Source organism: Syngnathus acus, chromosome 14 (assembly GCF_901709675.1).
Source record: "Syngnathus acus chromosome 14, fSynAcu1.2, whole genome shotgun sequence".
Lineage (NCBI taxonomy): Eukaryota > Metazoa > Chordata > Actinopteri > Syngnathiformes > Syngnathidae > Syngnathus > Syngnathus acus.
Genome location: NC_051099.1, coordinates 6,122,771 through 6,147,073, shown reverse-complemented (window position 1 = coordinate 6,147,073; position 24,303 = coordinate 6,122,771). Strand labels below are relative to the sequence as shown.

Sequence of the window (24,303 nt, the reverse complement as noted above, 5' to 3'; positions counted from 1 at the left end):
AACAAAGATCAACGCTGAATCATTAGATCTTTGAGTGAGTCAAAACATGATTTGTTGCGCCTTTTGATTTAATAAGACACTGTAATGTATTGTGACGCTTTTTTCAAATGGTTGACATGGTTGGCAAACCCCCTAACCTTGCTTACAAATGCTGTCGTGGTGATTCAAGGGTGCCCTCTAGTGGGTAAAATATAAACTACAAATGGGAACTTCTCATTGTGAACAGTGTTTAAACCCAGCAACAGTTGACTTAAAGTGGTCATTGGGTCAAAAGTCACATTTGACCTATGTTGTAAAAAAAACGTCACGGAGTTAAATTATACATTTACATTTTCTTCATTTTAAACACTTGGGTTCACCTTGTCTGTTGAAGCAGGTCATAAAGTGAAACCTTTAAATTATACAAAGCTTGTGACTCTCTGATAGTCCACAGCTGACCTTGTGCTCATGGAATAAATTTGACAGGCCATCCATGTACAGTTTATGATAATGATCGACCTCCTCCTCGGTTGGCTTGATGCGCTGGGGCACATGGATGGGACTTCCCACTGCAAACGACGGTAAGGGTTAAAATGAAATGAGTGCAGTTGCACTTCCGGGAAATCAACACTCACCCACTGTAGTGATGGGAGTCCTGGAGGGCAGCAATGCCCAGCGCTCACCGATGAACAAACAAGGGCCGAAGCCCATGATCTTTTTGAACAGGTCCTGTAACCTTCGACCCAATGAGCCCTCTGGGAACGTAACCTGCTGGTAGAGCTCGGTTTCCCCGAAGGAGTAAACAGGCACCAAGTCAGCCCTGAGGAATGTGAGCGTATGTTATTGACATACAAAAAAAAAAAAACGATACTCACAGGTGAGTACCAACATGACCGTGTCTTTTTTTTTTTTTTTTTTTTTCTTCTTTCCCCCTTACCCATACTCAAGTGCGAGCCTGACAAAGCCTTTCCTCTGCTTCACAAAAACTGTATGCACTCCAGGATGGGAGGCCAGGGACTCAGCAGCGCCCCCTATCACAATCACCACAGCATTTCCTGTGCCACTCTTGGACAGAAGGTAGCCAAGGCTTGGCTTGCTGACTGGACACAGGCCTGTTCAAACAAAGTAAGACTATAAGCATCATTCAGTTTTATTTATAGAGCGACACAATCAATCGTGATATTAAGTACCCGCTGCCATGAGGTAGTCCCTCAAGAAAGGGATCCGGAAGAGTCCGGCCAATACGGCCAGGGAGACGTACATTCCAGGAAAAGCATCGGTGAAGCCGCAGCATTCTATGTTGAAGCAGGCAAAGGCTCCCATGCTCATGACACCATGCGGATGACAGCCGAGGATGTAGTTTTTGTTTGGATTCAGCTCAGCCGTCTTCACTAGCTAAACAAGACAATTAACCCAGGTGGCCACGTTTAACTCAAACATTTTGTGTTGAATGCGCATAAAAAACAAATGCAAAGAGAAGTTTCACCTTGATTGGAAAATAGTTTCTGTAGTGTTCCCAAACCTTCCACCTCCTCACAGATGGGTTTCTTCTGCCTCCTGATAGACAACGTTTTATTATACATGTTCTACTTGAACCAGTTGCATACTTAAAACCACAAATCGGGAATGCCGTGAGATGCCCGTTGCCAGGAGAAAAAAAAATAGGCTTGTAATAAGAATACAGTTGATCCCAAGATACCATGCAAATGAATTGCTCTTTTGAAAAATGCTATAAATCCATGAGTCAGTGAATTTACAAGAGCTACAAATCTTAATGTTTTATCCTGTTAACAACTTGGTAGCTCGGTCTGAATTTTTATGAATCTCTCCCCTTTCGTCTATAACGACTTCAATCCGCAAGGCATATGTAGGGACAATATTATATATATATTTTTTCTCTATAATCTCATTGATATTTTTTCTATGCAGAGACGTCCAATATTAGAATTACAAATTGTAAATGGCAAAATCTGACTTAAAATGGCTTAGTAATACCGTTTGTGTAAAGTGCGTTATTCTTTTATTCAGGCTAATATGCTATAGATACAATCTAACTCAGTCCTTTCCATTTACCTTTCTCTGGCGTCTGCCAGTCAATCACGAGCCATATGAAGTACAGAGTGGGAAAGAGCCACAATGATGTAAACATCAGAGCCACCATCAAGATGATGGAAGAAACCCCTGAAGACAGGATGTGAACTCAAGTTAACCAGCAATGCAAGCATGCATCAACAAAAACAAAAATGTGTCGACGAGGGAAACATACCTAAGAAGAGAAAGGTCAGTACCCATTGCAGAACACTCAAGTCCTCTATAAAGTCCTTAGTTTGAGATTTTGGCGTCGACATGCCGGCAACCTGTGGGCTGTTAGCGTCTCTTTCAAGTTCACCACAGGAAACACTTTCAAGTCAAAATCTCTTTTGCCTCACATCTGAATATAACAAACGGATGGTAAGTGCATTCAAAATGTAAAGTGTTATTGTAGTGAATCCAAGTTGGATGAGTGGCTTTCATTTCATAAAAGAGCACATGTGGCACGCGACGTAACGCTTGTGTGTGACTATCAAAATAATTTGCTATACATTAAAGAGAAAAGAAGCTTAGGACACATTAAGTCATAAATCAATCGAATTTACAATTGTAAATCAACAAAGCACATGAATGGAAATGACTGTCATGAATCTTTACCTGGTCACTGCTTTTGTCGTCATTTTGAAAGGATGTACATGGGAGCAAAGCGACAAACTTGCATCAAGCAACTTTGCACTTTGACCCGATCGCATGAAAACTCCTGATAAACAAATCCACTCCTCCTGGTGTTTCGTCACACAAGCAATCGGCGCATGAGATAAAGTTTCCTAATCGTACTTTGATGTTGTTCTCCACCTCAGTCATGTCGACATTTCATGATTTGTCATTTTGCTCCCCGGTCACTAAATTCCACACTTGGTAGTTATCTTCCAACTTCAAAGTGGTTCAGACAAAAAGGTTACAGAATACTCTTGATGCCTTGCCACTTATAAATACGACCAGTGGAGGAAGCAATGTTGAGGGCGGGCTCAGTTGAAATTGGTTGAAATAAAATTGTAAGTAAAAATGCTATCAAAACGGTAAAAGTCTGACCCATTAGGGAACAAGCAAGCGGCCTCACCTCATTTAAATGCAGTCATCATTGAGTTATTAATCCCGTCGATGCTTTTGTCGCCGTCTAAACGCCTGTGTGGGCGCACGGTAGGCGTGAAGGAGCTTTTAACGTCACATCTCACAGGAGCCTTGGGTGGATTTGCCATCTGCCAGCAAAATAATGGACGTTTTCAGCCATCATTCCTTTTCCTGAGCTTTGCGCGTTATTTTTTTGCTTTGTTTTGCTAGCCTGAAGTTAAACACAAAATAATTGAACAGCCAAGATGGATGTGTGTTGCAGTGGCTTGCAGGAAGTAACTTTCATCTTCAGTGTAGTATATTTACAGGAGCATAAGTGTAGTTTTGAATTTTGTATATCTAATTTATGGCCTGGCAATGTATGTTTATTGGGCTCACGCTTTACTTTGATACAGTTATGAACTCTGAGCTTAGCGTAGAAGGTCCAAAGATCTTTGTGAGACACAATAAATTACTAGTGTGCAGCCATTACATTAGGTACACCTTCACAAATGGCACTTTGTAAAAGCGCTTCACATTAATACTTACATTTTTTTGCAAAACTAGTTTCATACAATTCTTTCATCGGATCGCACTAGATTGTGCAGTGGTACCTAATTTTGTGACTTTTTTTAGTGCATTTCTCTAGTAGACTTCAAGGGGGGGGGGGGGGGGGGGGGCGTGTTCTCCCTGCACCAGCCTTGTGTTTCCAGTCCACATTTCTCTATTTTTTTTTATGCAGACGTAACACTTACCTCACACACCTCCAAATTGATCTTTTGGTTTCACTTTACAGAAACACAGTGATAGTAATCGCAATACGATACTTCAATGCTGTTTGTTGTGTCAGACTAAAGGACAATCCATAAATCAGCATGGAATTGACTGAATGCTTTTCTACTTAATAGCTGAGTGATGGCTGCTATAAGCGCGTTACAACTGGCGAGTAAGCTCTCATGAAGCACGATGATGATGTAAATATATGGAGCACAGCGAGGGTGCCCGACGTGTGAACAGTGGCATACACGCAAAAAAAATGTTTTGACGTCTTTTTAATTTCTTCCTCTCTCCATCCCTACTCATCCTCCTCCCTCTTCCTGCACATTTTCGCCCAAAACACTGAAGGACGCGTGTTTTTTTTATACCACAGGACCCCCCCCACCCCTCTCCCCCTCCAACGTCGCATTGAATTGCACGATGCTTCCCAATCAGGAGGCTGCGCCGAGCCGCGCTGTTTATCCTAAAAAAATGAAAGAGCTCCCACGTCAAGAGAGAGACGTCAATCGGGAGATATACTTTTAAAAAGGCGATTTTTAAACCCAGCCTCGGTTGACACATCTTGGGAGGGATTTTTCACGCCCTCTCGACGGTGCCTTAGCAGGACAGCTGTGTCATCAACAACCGGCGTGGTTTTGTTGTTGTCTCATCCGGCAGCCGCTTGGCTTTGGGGCAGTCAGCTTCTGTGCCAGCCATCGGCTTTAACACCAAGGTAGGTCCTCACCTTCAATGATGGCATCTTATTTGCGCCATAAATCACTCGCTTGCGTGATGTCGTCGTCAAAAATGCGCTCGATTCAGCGGCGGGAAATGGGATGCGCACACGCAGCCTCGCGTGGCTGCTGCGGCGGACGCGTCGCAACACCGACAGGGGCCTGATGTGTGCTTTTTGAACCATTATCCCGTTTTAAGCTTATTTTGGCACAAACATCAGCTTGACAGCGAGCTAGTCCGAGTGCTATTCAACCTTGAAGCCCGCCTCGCTGAATATCAGGCCTTTATTATGATAGTCTTCACTACCATTTTTTTTTAAAAACAGATGAAGCATGTGGAGCCCTAGCGGCGCGCACTTTAAAGAAGCGAAGTCGTGACAACCCCCCTTATGAATATTTCACCCCCAAAACAAGCTCCCTCCGTCAGCTGAGCGGTGATGCCCGAGCGTGCGCGAATCAAACACCAAGCAGCCTATGTGCGCGCGTGAGCGACAGCGTGCACGCGCTCGGCTCATTCCGCAAGGCCCGCGACGGCAAACATCTGCATGTTTACGCATGATATAAACGTGTCAGGATGTTATTTTATGTATGGGTGCAGATAGTCACTTTGATTGTGATAAGGCGATGTAGCTGTGTGCTTGCGAGCGCGTGTGTGCGCGTGCGCGTAGCCAGGTAAGGATGTTTGCGCGTGTAAAATGAACAGAACGTTTGGAGGCACACCAAATGATTGATACGCAGGAATCTACTGTTGCAGCAGGCTTATTTATTTTGTATATTTGTGAAAATGATATACAGCCTTGTAGTGTGCTTTTGGGTTGCACGTGAGTGTCAGCAGCAGCACTGTTGCCCCCCCCCCTCCTACACACACGGGTGTGACAGTTGACCAGGCTTAGTATAAGTCACTTACCTTAAAACAAATCTACTTGGTGTCGTAAAGACATAAAACACATAAAGCTGCTTTTTACCTGAGCTGCGTAGACATTTCTTTTGTTATATGCATTAGCGAATCACATTGGAGTATGACAGCAGAGGACTCTGGTGTGTTGGATCCGTCACTCTCACTTTGACCTTGAGGCTTAATTTAAACTAAGAATATAATTAGGCTCAGATAAAATGGGGTGTGTTTGTGTCTACGCGCAGGTGCTGTCCATCATGTTATTGGAAGAGAGAGGGGATGTGATTTTTTGGAGTGTGTGTGTGTGTGTGTGGGGGGGGGGGGGTCACTGGGGGCATGGCTGTGTTCACACATGTGCTTTTGGAGCTGTGAGGCAGAGGGCAGTCTGTCTGGTGATCCCACACTGAGTCTGTGGATGCGTCAACGGAGGTGCTGTATCGAAAGCTCTTGTCCTTGAGGATTTACAGTGCTGAATCCAAGTGTCTGTATTTTAAAAGACAAGCTCGAGTGGAACCTCTCAAAGCAGCATTTCCGAGGTTGTCTGTTTGGGCTGCATAATGTAGAGGTGAATGAGTTTGAAAAATAATTGAATTAAGAGTTTTTCATTGATTTTATTTTAGTGTCTTTTTTTTTTTTTTTTATATCACAAGAATCTGGCATTTGAATGAGGGTTGTAGACTTTTTCATCGGATTTACTTTTTTGTCAAACTTTAGCATTCTCACTCTTTGTTTAGTGTTCATCTTTAGCCTATCAGTCACTTTTGTTTCTGGAATGTGTTGCTGATGTCAGTAAGTTGGTTTAGGGTCTTTCTTTACAGCTCGTAAACCGTTTTTTGGTGTCAACCGCTACTTTTTTTTTCTTGATCTATGGACTCGATTGATTTCCCATCTTCTCTCAGCTTCACAATTCCTTGTTTTTGTCGTGTACACAGTACTTTGGTATATCTTGCACCTCCAGCTATGGTAAAATTGTTGTCTTCACAGTCAAAGCACAAATCCCAAATGTATTGTTTGAATATCTTTACTCAGAACAACTGGGCTTGTTAAAAAAAAAAAGTGGCGCAGGTTGTGTCCACTCGAGAAAGAAAAGCTAAACTTTTCATCCCTTTTTGGTCATATTTTGTGTGTGCATGTATGTGCAGGACAAAAATGTGTGTCCTAACATATGCTGGCCATTTTACATGTGAGGTAAATTACATTGTGTAAATCTAATAATGGTTTTCTTTCAGTAATCTATTGATATGGGTATTTACAGCCGAGGTATTGAGTTAATATATTTATGGGCTGCATTTTCTCCTCGTAAAAGTCACAATCTTTTTATGCAAATGAAAATCACTTTGATGATTGCGATTTGTAAACTAGAGCTCGCGTGACATGTTTACTATACTCTGAATATTACTAATGTGATATCGAATGCGTAAAAAAACCCACAAAGTGACACACAAGACACATTTATAGACAGATTTCAATTTGAATCTTGCGTCTCCTTTTATAGAAATGCCAAAGTGTAATGAAGACATTTACTCACTGGCAAAAATCCACCTATGCGAGGGGCAAATACAAAATAACGCCTAAAAATAGAAAATTTAAACTTTTTGGACCTCTATTTTGCCAAAATAATTACGGTTATTAAAAGAAAATGTTGGGTTTTTGTTCAGTGAAGCATATCAGTGCCAAAGATTTTGACTATTACATTTTTGTCCAACAAAATCAAACAGTTGCGCAGCTTTAACTTTGCGTGAACCGCAGAGTACATGCAAGCTTTAGGGCCACGCTCTCCTGCGAATTGACTAAATATGTGATAGACTTTGACGTTTTTTTACCCCCAAAGTGAAGCCCTGAAAGCCTTTTGCAGGATTCTCCAGTGTCGGTAGAAAGTGCCCAGTGGAAATGGGTTAGGGGGAAAAAGAAATAAGTGCGAGAGAGAGAAAACACTCTTGACTTCATCTGGATTTATCTCCATGCAGCACATAAAAGTCAATTGAGATGTCTTTTTTTTTCTTTTATGAGCCACTGCTCACTTTCATCTTGTTTAGTGTTCTTTATATTTGGAGTGTTTTCTTTTACTATTAATGAATTGTGAAGCTGTGATCTTGTCACTGTCGGAAGGTTTATGACTCAAGTGTTTTAAAGACGCATTAGCTCGATGTGTGCCTTTATTTAATGCCTGATTTATTCGGAGCTATTTAGAATGTTGGTCTCACTCTGTTTTTGGATTAATTCAATTGGATTTATGGATTGTTATTATTTTGAATACTTTTCGACACAATCCAGCCTGGGTTGAAATACTTCCGGTTTCGTTCTTCTTTTTTCCAATTTAGCATGTTAGCTTCCTCCAAGATTATCCTCTCACTCATATATTTTTGTGGAGGATTTTTGAGCTTGAGAATTGAGAACAGACTTGCTGAGCTAATCACACCGACACTAATCAACACCAAAAAGTCATCTGGATTTGACTTAAAAGTTAGTCTTGTGTTAGAAGCTAGGAGTGATGATGATGTTGTTCAGGGACGTGTTCATGTTTATTTAAGGGCACGATGATATAATGCTGACAAGTTTGTTTTTCGGAGGAGCCCCAGTTGCATCTTATAAATGTGAAAAGCTGTGATGCTCTATTCTCTATCAAGTGCCTAAATCACACCGTATACATTTTTTACAAAGATAAACATGACATATTGAAACATGTTTGTTGCTTTCCAGTGAAGTACGGGAATGTAGCCCGAATCGCAGCGTGACGCCAAGCACGATGAACGGGATGAATGAAGACGAACCAAAGCCGCCGTGCTGAGACGTTTGCAGCGATGCTCAGCTGATCGTTGTTTTGCTTTGGGCTGTTGGGATTTTCTTAATTGTGGCGGAATTTTAAATGAGATTGGGGCTGGCAGGTGGTGTGAGGATATTGTCGAATCATCAGGCGAGATGCTGGAATTTAAACTGCGGCTGTCAGGATCAAAATCGGATTCCGAGCAATGTAAAATAAGAGTGAGCGAAGCAGTTTGTGAAACCTTGACAGAAGAATCGACACATATTGTTAGACCCCTAAAACGTCTTTTCTTCTAAATTCATTGGCCTCTTTTCTTAACTCAGCCTCTCCCTGATCGCCCGCCGCCTGCCTCATGGCAAGGTCTGCCCAAGCTCAAGCTGCTTTGCCTTCTCTGTGATACAATGTGACATTTTAACAACATTTCCTCGTGCGACACAGAAAGTAAACATGGCGCGCGTGGCGCGTGTTTTAAAAACGCTACTTTTTTTTCCCACCTCCATGACGCTTTGTTAGCTGGCGGCTTCCAAGCAATAACGTGCATTTGTTTAGATGAAAACACTTCAATGATTCATAAAGTACTGAACTGATAGAAACATTCTCGCAGTTTACGTCAGCATCCCGATGGCCCAGGGGTAAGATCGGGAGGGGCTAATGTGGACTGTTTAGCTACGGCAGAAAAAGCTTTTTGTCTGATTTCTTCTTTTTGCAGCCCATGAAATATTTATCGCCCTTTTAGTTTGTACAATTAGAGGGATGGAGAATCCAACTTGCTATTCTAACGTGACGCAGAAGGCCTTCGGTGTTACGCTTGTATCCCCTCCCAATTAACAGATGGATCACGGATGATTTGATGAGCAGAAGCGCTAAAAGTAAACGCGGCGAAATTGTTTAATTAGTGTAGAGAGATTTTGACATTCATGTGACAATTGCGTAGGAAAAAAAGACATGCATTCAATTTTTATACAACATGGTGGATCTTGAAACATTCTTTTGTAACTTTACGAGCTCAAGTGTCAACTGCATTGTGTTGTGAATGTAATGCTTTCAGCCTGACTGATACTTGAAGTATATTTATATCCGAGTCTGAATGAAGGTCAAAATCAGGTGTCAATTTTCCATTCAACTCCAAATTCTATACCATTCATCGAGTTTTGTAAAGAAATTGTTACGCAAGCAAAAAGGAACTTTGAAGGGCTTTGTTATTGGTTCGTCAGGGCAATATTTTTGACAATTTCATTTATATACTGTGACCAGAAAGATTGATAATTCTGAAGCTAAACATACCGAATATAATAACAGTGGTTTGTGGTGCTTTTTTTTTTTTAAAAGAAGACTTTGCTTTTGAGTTTATTGGTTGGTTTTCATCAGAGCGTTCCTCATTGCTCCAGAAGCTCCCGCCAGCCGATTGCATCAGGAAAAATCTGCCCATTCATATTTTGCAGCTGCTTTTCTTTTTATTCCAACACACCAGGCTGTCAGGTTTCTTTTTTATGAAGCAATGTGGGCCAGATTACTTGAAAACACTTTTCTTGAGAGGAGCCATCTCAAGACGTGTGATCTCCAGGGGACATTAGCGTAGCCGGCGCACACATCAAGGAATATATCTTGAAAAGACGATAAAATCTTACTATCAGCGCAGTTACAGGTGTGGAAATGTTTCGCATCGGGGCAGTGAAGGTAACATGACATACAGCCATTTTTGAATGTCACTTTTGAACATACCTCATGTACAGGTGCTGCGCCGACAGCATAGCTGAGTAGTCATTAACAGTGAGGTAGTGGTTGCTATGGGTTACAGATGCTATCTCTGGATTGAAGTGTATCTCCGTTTCCCTTGCAGGTTTTTTTTAAAAAAAAATTTGTTTACTGAGGATGTTCTAATGCAATTAAGGCAGGGGAAGTTTTCACGTCGTAATGTATGACGAGGATGTCGTCCCGCTTTGTGCATATTCAGTGGCTGGGAAGGAGATGCATGGCTGACAGTGTTGCTAAGAGACCACACACAGCGACTAGTGTGAGAGGCTTGATTGCACCTCCCTCCCCCATTCTGGTAGACCAGTCGCTCTTTTTCTCTCATTTGCTTATTCCTCTTTTTTTTATTTTTTTATTTATTCCCTCTCAATATTGTCTGCCGTCTGTCTAGTCATTTTGAACCTGATCTGCATTGTTTAGCCTGTATTTTACCCCAGTGGTTCCATGTTTCCCCTCATTTTTCCACCCCTCCCATCCCTTCCCCGCGGCTTTGCTCCCTCTTTTTGGCTGTGGGTTTTAAGCCGCTGAGTCTTCTCCTGAATGCTGCTGCATCCTCTCTGTTGCTCTCCCTCCCTCCCTCCCTCCCTTTCGATTCAAACTCCAGACTGAGCATCGGCATTGTGTCTGGCTTGGGCGAATTTGGCAGTGAGGTTGCGATGTGAAGCTTGACTGAAATAAATGTCAAGTACAGTATGAGTATATTTCCCTTTTATTTGACAAAGGTAATTCATAATTATCGGCACGCAAGACAATCTGTACCATCTCGTGGGTTGAACAGAAATCAAGTGTCAGTGGCGTAACAAGAAATCGTAGCAGAGATTATTTTAGCAATCAATTTCTACATTTGCCGCCCTTCTAATAAATGTCTCACACCTAATTGATGCTTGCTACTGCGTTCATGAAGTAAACGCCCCGCCATTATGCGAGGACATAGTCATAAGAGTCTCAAGCTACATCCTCAATAAACTTCTAAAAGACAACCAATAGTTTAATCACAGTTATTTGCTAATTATTTTCGACCGCAATTGAACATGTACATTAAATCACTTGGCGAAGCCTTGCAAAAGTAATAAACATTTGAATGCAATAAAAGCCATGAATGTTATTTCCCAGCCTCGGAGGAAGCAAGCGTTCAGTAATAAAATGAGCTCGTTGGAGCACAAAGGTATCGCACATCTCAGAGAAATTTCATTTAGGATTTGCATATACATATGCTCCCCGCCTTTGCAGTTTGCAGTGTGGCGTGGCTCCACTGCAGACCACCTCTTGCGCCGGCCCACCGGCTGAGGTGCGAGGCCGCACGACACCGAGATGAGAGCGATTGCTGTAAAACTTCACTCTAGACAAACGAATGAATGAATTGTCCTGTAAACAATGTTTTACATTTCCAAATCTTCTTCCCTCGTTAACTTTATATTCAGCTGCCATCACTTCATTGGCTGTGAAAAAACTTTAAAGCATCCACATTACTTGTCTTTTTACATCGACGCGTAATGTAAAACACAATAAAGGCCTTACGGTGTACTGTGGGTTAATATTTTGTTTTATGAGCTTCAGAACAATGTCATGATCCAGGTCAATAGTTAACAAATCACTCGAATATTCTCACTGGCTCCTCAACAATTGTTGAAATGTCTTTCCTTTCAATTCTTCTACTCTGGTCCTCTTCAAGGCAGCTATATCGCCCCGTGTGCATGTGCGCTTGGCAAATATTTGTGATTTGTGTGTTAGCGTGCGCGCGCGTGTATGTGTGTGATCTGATTGCTTATGTGCATGAATGAGTTGTTTGCTGAATTGCATGCAGCTCCACTTCTATGAATCATGTTGCCATCTGCCTTCTGGTTCTAATCAGAGGAATTCAAGCATCTCCTGACCCTGCAGATGACCTGAAAAAATAACGATAAAATAATAAAAGCTATTGATTCATGTACAGTATTGTCCACATACTGTAATGCTTTCGTTCGGCCTTCATCTTTATTTTTTTAATTTCAGGAGATTTTCCTCCTGATTCCTTCGTTGAGCTAATTGCACACCAACTGGCAGCATTTAACAACCACAATTGCAGAGCCGCCCGCTCAGCCGCCGTGATCCCAGAAACTCAAATCAAAGCCCCCTTTAACAAAAGACCAAGCTTCACTTGCAGTTCCCTAACCTAATTAACATTGAGTCAGCAAGCATGGCGGCGGGGTTGTGGTCAGGGCAGGGGGATACAAGAATAGCAGACGTCGCGCTGACACGCTGCATGACACACTGGGCCTTGACAAAAAGAATTACACGTCGCAACAAAACTCGGCGGGCTTCAGGGCCCGATAAACACCACGACTGCTTCATGAATCATCTTGAAGCTTCATTTTCTTATCCTGGTTTTAACGCTAAATCCCCACAATGTACTATTACATCGTTCTCAGTCTTTGCATGTTTCCAGTGGTTACCTTGTAGTCAGAAGCACTTTATTACGAATGACCGGCTTTTGTAATGTTTTCTATGAAATTCTTATGAGCTCACATTGCCCAAGATAGAAACTGCTTCAAAGTCGCTCGCAAATGGATCCGTCACACAACAGCATTTGTCATAGCAGAAAAAAATGTAAAGATGATGAATAGTCTAGACTTTATTTCATGCTGCTTGCATTCATAGTGGAGTCGCACGCAAAAGAATCGCCACATTGTAAATGCTCAAAAGTGATTTACGAACCACTTAACTTGTCTTTTATTTCATTTTTTTTATCATCATCAAAAGAACCGTGCACAGCGACACTGCAAGGAAAAGTAGAGACTTTAAAAAAAAAAAAGAATAGATTGTTTTTACAGATAATACAGCTCACACAAAGTGACTGATGAATCTGTGGCGCTCTAAAAAGCCAGGGGCAGTGAAATCCTTCAAGTTTCCATTTGTGAGGACAAAACAAACATGCATCAGCTGACAGCTGTGCTTTTCTTAGCCAGTTGCATGATGCATTCCCATACAGCGGCGTGGAAACACGAGCGGGCCCTCCCGTTATCTGCCCCACAACAAGGCTGACTACTCATAGGGCGAGCGTGAGGAGGAAGCTGTGCATGCGCCACATATGACAATCCGCATTACTGTCTGCTTGGCAGACAGCCTCAGCTAGGCCATCCCAGGGCCCGCAGCCAGAGACGCGCTGCAGCTGAGTTATCATGCTTACTCAAATATTCATAACTTGGTAATGAAAGTATAAATAGTTTCCATGTGATATACAAGAGGCGGAGGTAAACAAAACGCCAGCTACGATTCTCTTCCCGTATTGTACAGTGCGTCTACTTTTGAGAACTGTCACTTGGAATAATATGATAGATTTGGATTTAAAATTGGCATTTTGATTTGGTGTGTGGATTTAGCATGTGTCAAAATTCTTCCTTGACTTTTTAAATGACACCCATTATTTTCTTTTTATTCAGGTGCGCCTTGTGACAACAACACGTGTCGTCATCTCGGGCCTCCTTGCGTACCATGAGCTCTGGCTCTGCCCAGGATGTGGCAGTCGAGCATTTCCTGCGTGACATAGAGAGGCGAAGTAAGCGGCTGCACTGCGCTGTGATTGGCTGCGAGGTGGAACGACCCCGCGGCGACATGAATCTGCTGTATCGGAAGAGCCGTTTGGATTGGAGGCAGAGGGACCAAAATGGAAGCAAGAAAAGGTGAGCGGAGCGGCATACCGACGCTGAATTTGTAGGATTACATCAGGGTTCGGTTCAGTGGGGGTGGGGGGGGGATAAGCCTCTTTGTCAGCTTCAAAGACTCGGATTCCCACATCTTTATTCCGAGCACAGCTGATAAAGTTATTATGGTTCGACATTTGCATAGGAGCAGTCTTTAGTTAACTCATTCACTGCCATTGGCGGCTATAGACATCAACGATCCATTTTAACCGGCCTGGCAGTGAATGAGTTATTTTCTATGGACACTGGCGAAGCTAGGATTTTTTTTGGGGGCAAGGATATCTCAGGGGGTCCAAAAACACACACACTGAAAAATTCATGCTTCAAAAGCCACAAAAACAAATATTTTTCTCGATAAATACAATTCCTGAGCTGGGACCCCTAGTGGTTATCCTATCTGCCTCACACTTCTAAAGTTCCGGGTTGGAATCTCAATTCCGGACCTGAACCTGAGAACTCCAAGGCCGACTTGCTCACTTCTATTGCACCGCGCTGCTCTCCATCTTGAGAAACAAAGGCAGTGTTCCAGAGAGGTAGTTGACCAGGATGTGATTGATTCAAATGTGTGTTGACAGGGGCATTGTAACACAAGCAGGCATTAAAGAGAACTAATTAGGTGAAAGTAAGTTCACGCGCACTTTGAATCAGGTGACAGCACGGCGTCGCCGTCACACTTTGAGTCACACGTTATTGGCGACAATGCAGCTTTTGAACAGTGTGTGCAAGCTTGTGAGGGAGATGTGAGTCACGTTGCTAGCAAGTGTGTTTCTGTTCATTGTTGGAGGCTGTGTTTACGGCACACAGACACATCGTTTAACTCGTTGACTAGTGATGTGTCGTGCTTCCTGCGGGACAGTTATGTTGGAAATGACGAGGTGATGAGAGATGAAAGCCCAGATGCACAAAGCCGCAGCAGTAAAGGTGAGAGGGGGACATGACGGCCGTTGAGTTCAAATCGGACCTGGTCGGAGATGAAGTGGTGCAGGGACATGAGGATGAAACTTGGGTGAAACATTGGCAGACTGCGGTGCCAGCGGGAGTGAAGGAGGCACAAATAAGTCGATATGAAGAGGGCGAAGATAGACAGTTTGAGATCTGGAACGCCTCGGGAGAGGAATCCCATTTATGAAGCGGAAGATAAAGAATTGTAAGTGGGTGAGTTAGGAAAGTTTTTTTCCCCCCTCCCTGTGGCAGGAAGACCACAGCAGTGTTTATTTTCTTTCTTTAACGATCAAGCTTTAAAAGCTGACGTTTCAGTACATCTTTTAAAAAAAATTGTAAAATATTATTTGGAGACAGGATTTGCCCCAAACCACATACACGATTATTTTAGATTTTCTTAATATATATTTTTTTCTTTCCAATTCTGAAATTGTCATATGTGATCTTACCGCCTCAGTTATTGCTGCTTTCAATTTAGCATCTTCATTTCACCTGACGTGAAGCGTGCCGCTGTGCAAGAAATCACGACTAACCATGTTGTCACCAACATTAAAGATACAGAGCAGAAACATTATGCGCTTTCAGTCGCGCCGGTGACAGAAAATGAATCACAAGTGTTCTGCCACACAGGATACAAGCCATAAGTTAAGGCCATCAATTAAAGTGTCATGTGTTGTGTCAGATGTGTCGCTGAGGTCTGTCACAATGAGGACGCTCGCACATTCAATGTCAGCACCCAACCTTAACCTAAAATTTCCACTAGACGTTGACGGATTGCTCTGACACTTTGGTGCGTGTTTTCATCTCCAAGAGAACATTTGCACTCAGTCATTTGTTTGAAGACGATTCACTCGTGAATATTGGCCCAGAAAGGTGGATTAGAAAGGGGAGGGGCAGGGGGGGGGGTTGCTCGGGGCACCATGAGCTAGGCTGTATTTCCCCCGGCAACATCTTCGTCAGCGTAGTCCTAATGAGCGGGCGATGACCTCATCGTGTTTTGACTGCACACGTGTTTCTTGCCACGTGACTGGGTCAAAGGTTACAAAATTAGCACATTTCATTGAGGCTTTTTATTTGCACACTGAGTCTAATGGGACATTTATGTGGGAATATTAATTTCGAATCCAGATAAAGCATTAAATGTTTATGATTAATGGCTCGGGATGAAGATGTCTTTGCGATAAGAAGAGCACACATCATATAATTTGCCCTTTGATGAAATCATGTTATTGCTGCCTTGTTAAATAGCTCCCGAGTAATAAATGCGTTCTGAATGAACAAGCTTGAACTCGTTACAGGTTGCGGTCACAACAGCCACCAAAGGCTTTCCATGTTATTGCAACGTTTGAAAGAAAATACGATTTAAATTTCCCGAGTGGTGGAGACACATTTATTTATTTAAATATGTCAGATTTGGAGGACCATTTTCGATCACTCCAACTGGGTTTAGGTCTAGTTTCTGACTGGAGCATTGAAAATCTTTAGTGCCCACAAAGTCAATCTTTAACTTTATTCACAGCGGTAGGAAGAATGAATTCTTGTGACACTGCCTAAAGAAATTCAGCATGATTTGCTGAAACAGAGGGTTTTGGTTCCGGGATGTTGTAAGCTTCTTCTAGGGGGAGGGAAAAAAAATGCACTCGACAGTGCCTGAAGGAATGGCTCAGCTGCTCTTCTGGTCTAAATTTGGCTTAGTAGTAGGCTCTCGGTGTCCAATGTGAGGAGCCGCAAGTATGTGGAAGTACAGAGAAATCCAAAGGCATATATGGTGACTGTATCACGATGGCAAAAGAGGAGTTGTGTTCTCCGTGACTGGAATGCGGCGACGATGCTGAGCGCATATTGTCAGCTCCAGTTGTCTTCCTCTGTCTTTCACTGCATCACCGTGACCCCTATCCATGCAGTATATATAGAAACTGTGATACTGCTGGCACAGTTGTGGACATCCAGATGTGCCCCACCTGTCGAAATGTGATCAAAATGGATTTGAGATTATTTTAGCAACTCTACACCTTTCATGGTACATTTCCAAAGGAGTAAGTGGGATATATTGTTGCCATGCAATTAGTCTGTTCTTCCCTCATGAGGAGTCAATTTACACGGAAATGTTGGAAAGAATAAAGTGTCAAGATAATTGAATAAAACCCCATGCGGTTGTCTCGGCCCAATGATGCTCGAGTAAAAAGTCAGACAGTGCTGTCAGTCAAAAACAAAAAAGCAGCAGCCATTGCACATTTTGTCTGATGTCCTTCACTTTTATTTATTGTTTTGGGAGCTGGTGGCGGTAATGATTCTGCAATTTCAGAGAGAAACCATCAAATGCGCAACAATGGTTTCCATGGTGATGGCTGAGAGCGGAAAACAGATGTGGGTTGAGAGTATAAAGGACAGTGCGTGAATTCCGTCAGTCTGTTTTGACAGGGGAATTGATTTCCTAATTAAGTGCATTTGAGAGCAGAGTAAATGTAGAGAGCGCGAGATGGGAAAAGACATAAGTGTGAAAGATGGAGATGACTCTAGGGTCTTCCGTTTTGTACTGAAAAGCCCCGCAGGCAGCGCTGTTGCTTTGAAGAGCAGAAAGACGGGGGAGTCAATAAAACAACGTGGAGGAAAAGAATGTTTTGTTGATTTGTTCATGCTTTTTTTTTTTCTCCCCCCCTCCTTCCCTTTTTTTGGACAAAACTGCAGTTCGTCTCAAAACGACCCCTCGGCGACTGTCGGCAAAGTCCGAGACTTGGCGTCGTTCCGTCGCCACTTCCGGATGGGCTTCATGACCATGCCGGCCTCCCAGGACCTTTCCCCTCACTCGTGTGCCTCAGCCATGGCGCCGCGCTCGCAGTCCTGCCACGCGGTCGGCGCCGGGGATGCAAGTCTCGAGAACGGTGATTACTCCGACACCCAATCGCAGCACGGGGGCCGATGCCCGCCAGTCAAACCCAAACGCCACCCGAGCACTCGGCTCAGCTCCTCATCAGCTGACAGCAGAGGCCCTCCCGAGACACCGCCGCCTCCGCCGCCCTCGCACTCGCAGGCCAAGCACTCAGAGAAAAAAAATGGTTGGAAGCGGGAGAGGTTTTTTTTCCCTCTGGCAATGATCTTTTCCTAACATGTTGTTCTGCCCCCCTGCAGCCATGAAGAAGTCCGACTCTGGAGACATTGGCTCCAAAAAGGTGCCTCCTTTGAAACCCAAGAGAAGTCCCAGCACCCAGCTCTCCTTCGACCCACTTCCTCCACGTGTGCCTCATTCTGCCGCCTCCCTCCCCTTCCAGGGAGCAGACTCTCAGATCCAAACCGGAGAGGGGGACGATGAGCCGGTCTACATAGAGATGGTGGGTCAAGTGTTTACCCGAGAGAGCCAGACCGCCACCCCCCACCCCGTCACCCCCGTAGCCACCACGCCCGATTCGGACTCGGACCAGAGCGAGGCCATCTACGAAGAGATGAAATACCCGCACCAAGAGAACCGAGAATCTCAGAGACACCCGCCGAGCAAACACGAGAAGATGAAAAGTTCAAAGCATTACCACGTCACCCCGTCGCCATCCAGCAGCTCCTCGTCACTGCCGCGACCCTCCTCATCCTCTCCGTCCTATTCTAAACCCAAAGCTAGTGTCTCCATCTCTCATTCGTCCCCGCTACCATCCTCCGCGTCCTCCACCCCCGTCCCCCAGGTCCTATCCACCAGCCCCCACACGCCACGAGCGCCGACCCCCTACCTGCTGCAAGGGAGTAAATGTGAGCAAGAATCCAACACGAAGATCCCCGCCCCTTTCCCAAATCTCCTCCAGCACCGACCCCCGCTGCTGGCTTTCCCTCAACCGGCAGCGGCGTCCAGCGGGGTGGGGGTCCAAAGCAAGGGTTCCTCGACCTCCTCCAAAATTGGGACTCAGACGTCCAGCGTGACTACTCAAGCCGGCACCTCGTCCTCCTCCTCAACATCCTCGAACGTTCCAACATCGGGCTCCAAAGAGCCGTCAGGAGGGAGTGTAACGCCGCAAGAGAAACACAGCAGAGATTCCCAGTTGGGACCCGCTCCGGGACTCAGAGCTCGGAGTCACTCAACGCCACTGCCCCCGTCCTCCAAGTCGACATCACCTTTCTCCCATCACCACCACCACCACCCGCACCATCGACCCTCCCACTACCATCACTATCGCAAGCCCGAGAGAGGGGACTCCCCAGCTCCTCTCAAGAGCAGCTCTCACACCTCCACCCAGGCCACCGTGCAGACCCAAACATCGAGCACGGGCAAGGAAGGAAAGTCTGTGAGCTTCCTCTTGAAGGCAGACAAAGGGGAGAAGGACAAGGACAGAGACAAGGACAGGGACAGAGACCGGGAGAGAGGTCGAGACAAGGACAAAGAGCGAGATAAGGACCGGGACCGTGATCGGGACCGTGATCGGGACCGGGACCGTGAGCGGGACCGTGAGCGGGACCGTGATCGGGACCGTGATCGGGACCGTGATCGGGACCGTGATCGGGACCGGGATAGCGGTCCACACTCCTTGCAACTGGATCTTCTTCCTTCCACAAAAAGCCAAACATCTCAAGGCAGCACCAGCTCCACTCCGACGCCGCTCTCATCGTCCCATCGGCCTCATTCTCGTCCTCATTTGCGCTCTCACACCCCACACGGCCTACCGGCATACAAGCCGCCGTCCTCCGACAGCCCCCTGCTGTGGACGTACCCTTCCGGAGGCTTCCGCAGACCGCCAGCTTACGAGAGCTTGAGAGGAAGCTCCCACACGCCGTCCTTGCAGCAGCCCTCCAGCCTCACGGGTGTCGGCGAGGGCGGATCCAAGACCGGCGAAGGTTCTTCATCGTTCTATTCCAAAGCTGGCTTCATGCCCTGGGACAGTAGCGCCGGCTTTGCGGGCGACGAAGGCGCTTCCTGGCCCATGCAGAGGAAATTGTCCTTCAGCCATGGGAGCAGAGAAACTGAAAGTAAGTCACTTCTACCGTACAGTAGATGCAGCGTAGCACTCTTTAAACTCTCTGTCACTCTCTCCCTTCCCACGCCAGAAGAAGAAGGTCGAAGTTGGAACGGCAGTGCCGATGCCTTATTGAGGATGGACAAGGAAGAATCTGGAATTGGATTCCGAGGGGGTCCCTCAAGCATCCCGGTGCACTACAGTGGCGCCGCCAGTCGGACCCTCGGTCACTGTGAGTCACTGCTTGGTGCGGACAGCAACCCGGGATTCAGAGCCCTGCCCAGAATCGGGATGCCGCTTCCCTGTCAGACGTTCCCTGCCTGTCGCAACGGAGGTGGGTCATGTTCCTCATCGTAACATCCGGAAGCTTTACACCGGCATCATTTCACGGAGAACTGAACAAGTAGCAAATCTTTCATCTGTCGTAAAAGCCAATAGCTCTGAGGAGCGTCTTTGTCATTCAGTGCATTTTCAAGCAAGGCCTTGATGTTTCAATTTTACCGGCATATTTTTTCAGACAATATTCATTCCACTGCAACTAAGCAAAAGGCCAAATTTGTCAAGTTCCAAATGATGCTATCTCCATGAAGGTGTTTACCTTCGCATAAATGTAGAACACAATGTACAGCCCATTTGATTAGAGCCAAACATTCACACCCGCATGTGTTGGAGAAAAAAAAAGGTGATGTTCCACAGTTCTCATTAGCAGGCACGCCGTGTAACAATGGTGCTTTTGCAGAAGTGGGGCGACTGGGCCGTTCTTCGTCCGCTGCCGGAGTGAGACAGGTGGGCGGAGGAGACGTCCAGAGGCAGAGCAGTCTACCAGCGCGAGAAGCCCTCAATCAGGTGCAGGGCCGGCCCGCCATATTCCTCTCGACTCTATTAACTCACTCCATTCAGAGCTCATTTCAGAGTGAACATTAATATTGTCCTCATTATTACCTCCCCTCCTTTTGGAGACAGCAGGTCTATTTATAGCTCTTAGATATGCCCACTGAGCAGAATAATGTTCTGGTCTGGCACAGAACAATAAGAGCAGGTACATGACGCAGGCTCCCACGTAAGCGTCTGGATGCTTGGAAAAATAGCGGCGGGGCTAACGCGCTGCTTTGCTGTGGTGATCTGCAGTTTTCCCGCAGCATCTTTAGCCGGATTCCGGCTGCATAGTAAGTGCTGACGCACGTTGAGTGCTGCAGAGACTGTCTGCTTGGCGCTCGCTCAGGAAGAACAGATGATGTGGTGCTACATCCTGGTGGATCTTGAGAAGAACTGCAGCTGTGCAGTGTCTTGTCGGTTGGAGTCAGAGTTTGATTGATTTGATTTTATGATTTGTATTTTTTTTTAAATGATAACTTCTAAAAAATGTTTTATTGAAAATATAGTATGTTACCAACTGTTTTTATATAAAAAAATCAAAGTTCAATATTTCAAGATACCACCTAGGGTTTTATTTGTCTTATTCATACAAAAACGTTTCTGTTTCTTCATTTTAAATTTGATCCGGCTGCTTGAATTGTGGTCAATCTCTCGTATTTGTCTGTACGTGGCCCTCGGTGGCAAAACGACATGCGCTAGAAGTTACGTTGACTGATTCCTTTTCTTTTCATCGTGTCCATAGCTGCACGGCCTGTCACAGCCTCAAGCCGCCTGCAGTGCCAGCAGTCCCGGCGTGTCTCGTCAGCAGCAGCAGCAGCTCCACCAGCAGCAGTTGCACTTGAAGCAGCAGCTCCAGCAGCTTCAGCAACAGCACCATCTGCAGCTGCAGTTCCAGCAGCTGGCCCAGCTGGCGCAGGGTCAGCCCGGCGCCGGCGCTGCCTCATCCGCCGCGCAGACCCAGAGGGACGGCAAGTTGCTGGAAGTCATCGAGCGCAAACGCTGCCTCTGCAAGGAGATTAAAGCTCACAGGCGCCCGGATAAAAGCCTGTGCAAGCAGGACAGCATGCCCATCCTCCCCAGCTGGAGACGGACACCCGAGCCCCGCAAGACTGGCACGCCGCCCTGCCAAAGGCCGCAGGCTGTGGTGTGGGACACGGCTATCTGACAGTGAGGACATCGCCGCCAGTTGTATCATTAGACCAGAGTAGGTGCGGGGTCGGCCTTTTATGTAATGGGTGCGCCACTTGGTGACGGGGAGGGGTCAAAAGTGAGAACGGCTGCGACGCTGAAGGCGTACAAGATAAACAGGGATTCCAATCTTCTTTCCCTTTCGGCGAATCATCCTCTTCTTTCTCGCGTCATCTGCTATCACTCCAACTATCTGCAAGTCTTCCCTCTTTGGTCTTGGTCTTCGCCGCCAGCCCACCATTCCCAGCTTACTCCTACCGCTCTCTCGACTTTCTATCCTGCCCGTGCTCCCTTCTTGAACTCTGTTCCACAATCCCTGCCCCGTCATGTTCCCACTCGTCATTTATAAAAAAAAAAAAGAAAAAAAACATTTCCTTCTGGTTCTAATTGCCAACAAATTTCTCATTCTTCTCTCTCCTGAGGATGATAGCTTGATAGGGTGAGATCAAAATTGCCAAATTTCCTCCTGACTACTTGACACATAGATTTTTTTTTTTCTCTCCAATGCACAGAGAGGAATTACACAAAGGCACCAGTCGGAGAAAAGCAACACGAGCCCAACATGACATGTTTTATGGGGTGAGTACAGGTAGGACTCAATTGTGAAGTCATTCAAGTGTTTCTTGAAAATTGTCTCGGTATCAGTAGATTGTTGTCGTGGATGCAAATAATCGCCGACGTGTAAAAGCTACCTACTATATCTGTTTGCATAATATTTGTAAATCAACTTACTTTCTCTACGTTATGTTTTGCAATTTTATAGCAATATGCTCCCAGTGTGTGTGGGGGGGAGGGGCTGACATAACTCGCGTCAACTTCTAGCCTATAAACGTACATATCTTAAGACTTGAATGAGTCATATTTACTGTGTCATTCTCTGCATGTCACAATAGACATACAGTCCTGTACAAATCCTGTGTAGAGATGATCATCTTTGAATTTTACATAACAGCAGAATTTCACTATGGTAACATGTGGTTGTATAAAGATTTTTTTTTGTTTTGTTTTGTTCGCGGCGCGCCGGTGGCCTGTCGAATCGTGTTTCAGTACAAATGAGAGGGTACAAAAAAAAAAAAAAAGATTATGGGTGACGCTCATTGAATCAGACTGCTGTCCGATGAGGTACAACGAATAGGATCGTGAGTGTTAATCAAGTCAAACAGATGCTGGAACAATCTGCACAACACAAATCAAACCCTAATGTACTGTAAATAGACATGTACAAGTGTATTGAAAATGTAGCAATTATTTCCATTTTCATACTTGTAATCCAGACATATGATGTAGCATAAACTGTATAAAACTTTGTTCACTTCTTTTTTTTCTAGGAGTATTTTATCTGCTGCAGCCAGTCCTTGCATTACTTAGAGTTCTAATAAACAGTAAAAGTCCTTGAATTGAAGGCGCAGCCCAACAATTTAGTTATGCAAGACTCCCTTTAAGATTCGTTTCATTTATGCTTTTTTTTTTTATATACAATAACCATTTGTGGACAGAGAGTTCAACAGCTTGTCACATCACCTTGCTGCTATCCGATGTTGTCCATTTAATTCTACACGGTTTCGCCATGAGGCAACACGGTTCATATTCTTGTGCTTATTGTCACTTTTTTTTTTTTTTTTTTTGAATCTCGCATAGCCACGTGAACTGGACATTTTGAAAAGTGAGCCCTTCTGTAAAAGTACAAGGCGTTTGAATGTCTCTTGATGGTTGTTGTTTTTGATAGTTAGCACCAAAATGTAACCCCGTGAGAAGAAGACCTACCTAAGTGTTGGAGAGTCACTGCTTGGCCTTTTTGGTTGTAGTTTCACCTGCGCATGTTTTTTTGTTTTCTTTTTCGACGATTGGCATCCATTTTCAAACAAACAAGCCAGGTTGAAGGAAATGGGCAAGTGCAATGCATGTAGAGACTCTTTACACTAAAAAAAAAAAAAAAAAAAAAAAAAAAGATATATTGTGCCCAATTTTGATTTCAAATACCAACAAATCACCTTACTACGGTTCCTTTTCCACTGACTAATAACGAACATTGGGACCGTTTCCGGAACTAGTTTACAAAAGCTGTTGGGTTTGTGTGTCTACTAAAACAAGTGGCCATTATATGAGTGCCATACTATATTGATATGGTAAGATACGGTGTACCTTGGAAATCACTGTAGTGCTATATTTGCATTGATATTGTCATTCAAATAAATTTTATATAATGAACTTTACACAACAAAATGTACATTTTTATTCTATTAATCTTTTGCCGCCTTTTGTATGTAGTGTGAGTTGAAAACGGACATTGTGTTCCCTCCCCTGCACTGCTGCAGCACATGTTGCAGTACCCAAATCTTCCAAATGGGGGCACACTGTACACTCCGGATTGCATATGGTGCGTATCCATCAATATTTTATCAAGTACAACAATTTGCTACATATTTATATTCATGTGATCATAAATAGTAGATATTCTGAGAAATGTTGCACATGACATGATTGGCCTATTTATTTCCTTCCTGCATGTTGAGGTTAAAGGTCATTCGATCCCCTGGGTTCAGGCAAAAATCTGGGCTCCCGTTCTTTTTGGGCTATCATTCAGATCCTCCCCTCCTCCTCTTACAGCCTTGAATAGGCCTCAAAGATTATATGAGGAGAAAAACTGGAAGTAAAACAAACTTAC

The 24,303-nt window shown here is 44.6% G+C and overlaps 2 protein-coding genes across 9 annotated transcripts; one reads left to right on the top strand and one right to left on the bottom strand.

Annotated features, from left to right (window-relative positions):
* Nucleotides 1-50: 50 nt before the first annotated feature.
* Nucleotides 51-2,777, bottom strand: mogat3b (monoacylglycerol O-acyltransferase 3b). Of its 2 annotated transcripts, none has more exons than XM_037269304.1 (8): nt 2,668-2,777; nt 2,246-2,343; nt 2,053-2,160; nt 1,466-1,536; nt 1,170-1,374; nt 917-1,091; nt 615-799; nt 51-548 (listed from the first exon to the last, which is right to left on the bottom strand). In XM_037269304.1, the coding sequence occupies exons 1-8, from the start codon at nt 2,760-2,762 to the stop codon at nt 394-396; spliced, it is 1,092 nt and encodes a 363-aa protein (XP_037125199.1). In that variant the 5' UTR covers nt 2,763-2,777; the 3' UTR covers nt 51-393. The 2 variants fall into 2 exon arrangements, with proteins under 2 accessions (XP_037125199.1, XP_037125200.1); XM_037269305.1 differs by having other exon boundaries at nt 2,246-2,410; nt 2,668-2,762.
* On the top strand, nt 973-23,851 carry LOC119133447 (neuronal tyrosine-phosphorylated phosphoinositide-3-kinase adapter 1). 7 transcript variants are annotated; one of them, XR_005100129.1, is made up of 9 exons: nt 973-1,104; nt 2,073-2,259; nt 13,441-13,680; nt 17,332-17,699; nt 17,773-19,587; nt 19,666-19,908; nt 20,314-20,420; nt 21,193-21,717; nt 22,151-23,851. XR_005100129.1 is itself a non-coding variant. In XM_037269300.1 (9 exons), exons 3-8 carry the CDS (start codon nt 13,493-13,495, stop codon nt 21,613-21,615), a joined length of 3,144 nt encoding a protein of 1,047 aa, XP_037125195.1. In that variant the 5' UTR covers nt 973-1,104; nt 2,073-2,259; nt 13,441-13,492; the 3' UTR covers nt 21,616-21,617; nt 22,151-23,851. The 7 variants fall into 7 exon arrangements, 6 of the variants coding, with proteins under 6 accessions (XP_037125195.1, XP_037125194.1, XP_037125197.1 ...); XM_037269300.1 differs by having other exon boundaries at nt 21,193-21,617; XM_037269299.1 differs by having other exon boundaries at nt 21,193-21,654.
* The last annotated feature ends 452 nt before the right edge of the window (nt 23,852-24,303 follow it).